The following is a 1432-nucleotide window of genomic DNA, read 5'->3' on the forward strand; positions in this document are numbered from 1 at the left end:
GGTTCACCTCCTTCACTGCGCACCTACACAGCGTATATGTACTTAAACTGCAGAATCCGGAACCAAGATAAACAATCCCTCATCCTCCAGCAGAACACGATAACAGCAGCAGTGACGCAAGGACTGCCCAGTCCTCAGCCAACTGGGGAGCCAACCACCATCTACTATAATTAATACACACTATAAAAAATCTGACCAAATGTCATGGTTTCTGCTTGCATGACTCATACATGACTCACAGCATTATACTCTTTAGACCTCACAGCTTCATCCCTTCTCCTTTCTATTTAGTCTCACGTATATTGCAAAGCTCACCACTGTCTGGTTTCTCCTTTGTATGTACTCATGTGCTATTCCAAGTAGCAATTCTGTGAGGGCTTATTTCAAACTTCATAGGTTTATGGCTTCTCCTTTTTATGTACTCTCATATGTATTACAAATTTCATGGCTGCTTGGTTTCTCTTTTGTATGTACACATGTGCAATTCTATGAGGTTTTATTTCAAACTTCATAGGTTTATGGGTTCTCCTTTCTATGTACTCTCATGTGCCTCACCAGATACTGTCTCCGTGAAAAGGCCTTGTCGCAAATCTCACAGACGTATGGCTTCTCCCTCGTATGCACTCTCACATGCCTGACTAGACTATTTTTCTGTGAGAATGCCTTGTTGCAGATCTCACAGCTGTGGGGCTTCTCCTTTGTATGTACTTTATTGTGCCTTACTAGATGGCTTTTCTCAGAGAAGGGTTTGTTGCAGATCTCACAGCTGTATGGCTTCTCCCTTGTATGGACTATCATATGGCTTACTAAACTAGTTTTATGTGAGAAGGCCTTGTTGCAAATCTCACAACTGTATGGCTTCTCCTTTGTATGTACTCTTATGTGCCTTATTAAATGACTTTTCTTTGAGAAGGCATTATTGCAAATTTCACATATGTATGGTTTCTCCTTTGTATGAACTCTGATATGCTTTACTAGATCGCTTTTGGATGGGAAGGCCTTATTGCAAATATCGCAGACATACGGCTTCTCCTTTGTGTGGACTCGGACATGAACATTTAAGTGAGACTTTTGAGAGAAATTCTTGCCACACACCTCACATACAAATTGATTCAATCTGGCTTTCATTTTCAGTTGTGCATCTTCTTTAAGTCTTTCCTTGTATATATTTTCATTCTCGCCTGAACACTGGTTCCCACAGTTCTCAGCTACAAATGGCAGTCTTAACATGCCATGGCAATAGTGAACCAAGTTACATGAATCTTTTGCATTTGCTTCATGAATCACCTTTGCGTCACTCGCTTCATTCATTGTTTCATCCCCAAAATCAAGGGGTTCGTCTTTGATTTCCAGGCATGTCTCATCGGTGACACCTTCTTGCAGCTCCTCTTTGATGCTGACTCCTGTGCCAAATATTTCCTGTCGTGAGTGG

The 1432-nt window shown here is 41.4% G+C and overlaps 2 protein-coding genes across 2 annotated transcripts in view; both read right to left on the reverse strand.

The window, feature by feature from the left end:
• LOC119568594 (gastrula zinc finger protein XlCGF57.1-like) overlaps nucleotides 1-781 on the reverse strand; it is a gene marked incomplete at its 5' end in the record, with an annotated part of 1172 nt that extends 391 nt beyond the window's left edge. Inside the window, 1 exon segment of the mRNA XM_037917135.1 lies at nucleotides 1-781. This exon segment is cut by the window's left edge and continues 391 nt beyond it. Coding sequence (XP_037773063.1) covers nucleotides 517-781 — 265 coding nt within the window.
• Nucleotides 782-890: 109 nt separating this feature from the next.
• LOC119568523 (zinc finger protein 510-like) overlaps nucleotides 891-1432 on the reverse strand; it is a 1319-nt gene continuing 777 nt past the window's right edge. The window contains exons 2-3 of the mRNA XM_037917060.1: nucleotides 1025-1419; nucleotides 891-903 (exon numbers count right to left, since the gene is read on the reverse strand). Of these exons, the coding sequence (XP_037772988.1) occupies nucleotides 891-903; nucleotides 1025-1419 (408 nt within the window). The remainder of the gene's footprint in view (nucleotides 904-1024; nucleotides 1420-1432) is intronic.

The sequence above is a fragment of the Penaeus monodon genome, chromosome 44, assembly GCF_015228065.2.
Source record: "Penaeus monodon isolate SGIC_2016 chromosome 44, NSTDA_Pmon_1, whole genome shotgun sequence".
Classification (NCBI taxonomy): Eukaryota; Metazoa; Arthropoda; class Malacostraca; order Decapoda; family Penaeidae; genus Penaeus; species Penaeus monodon.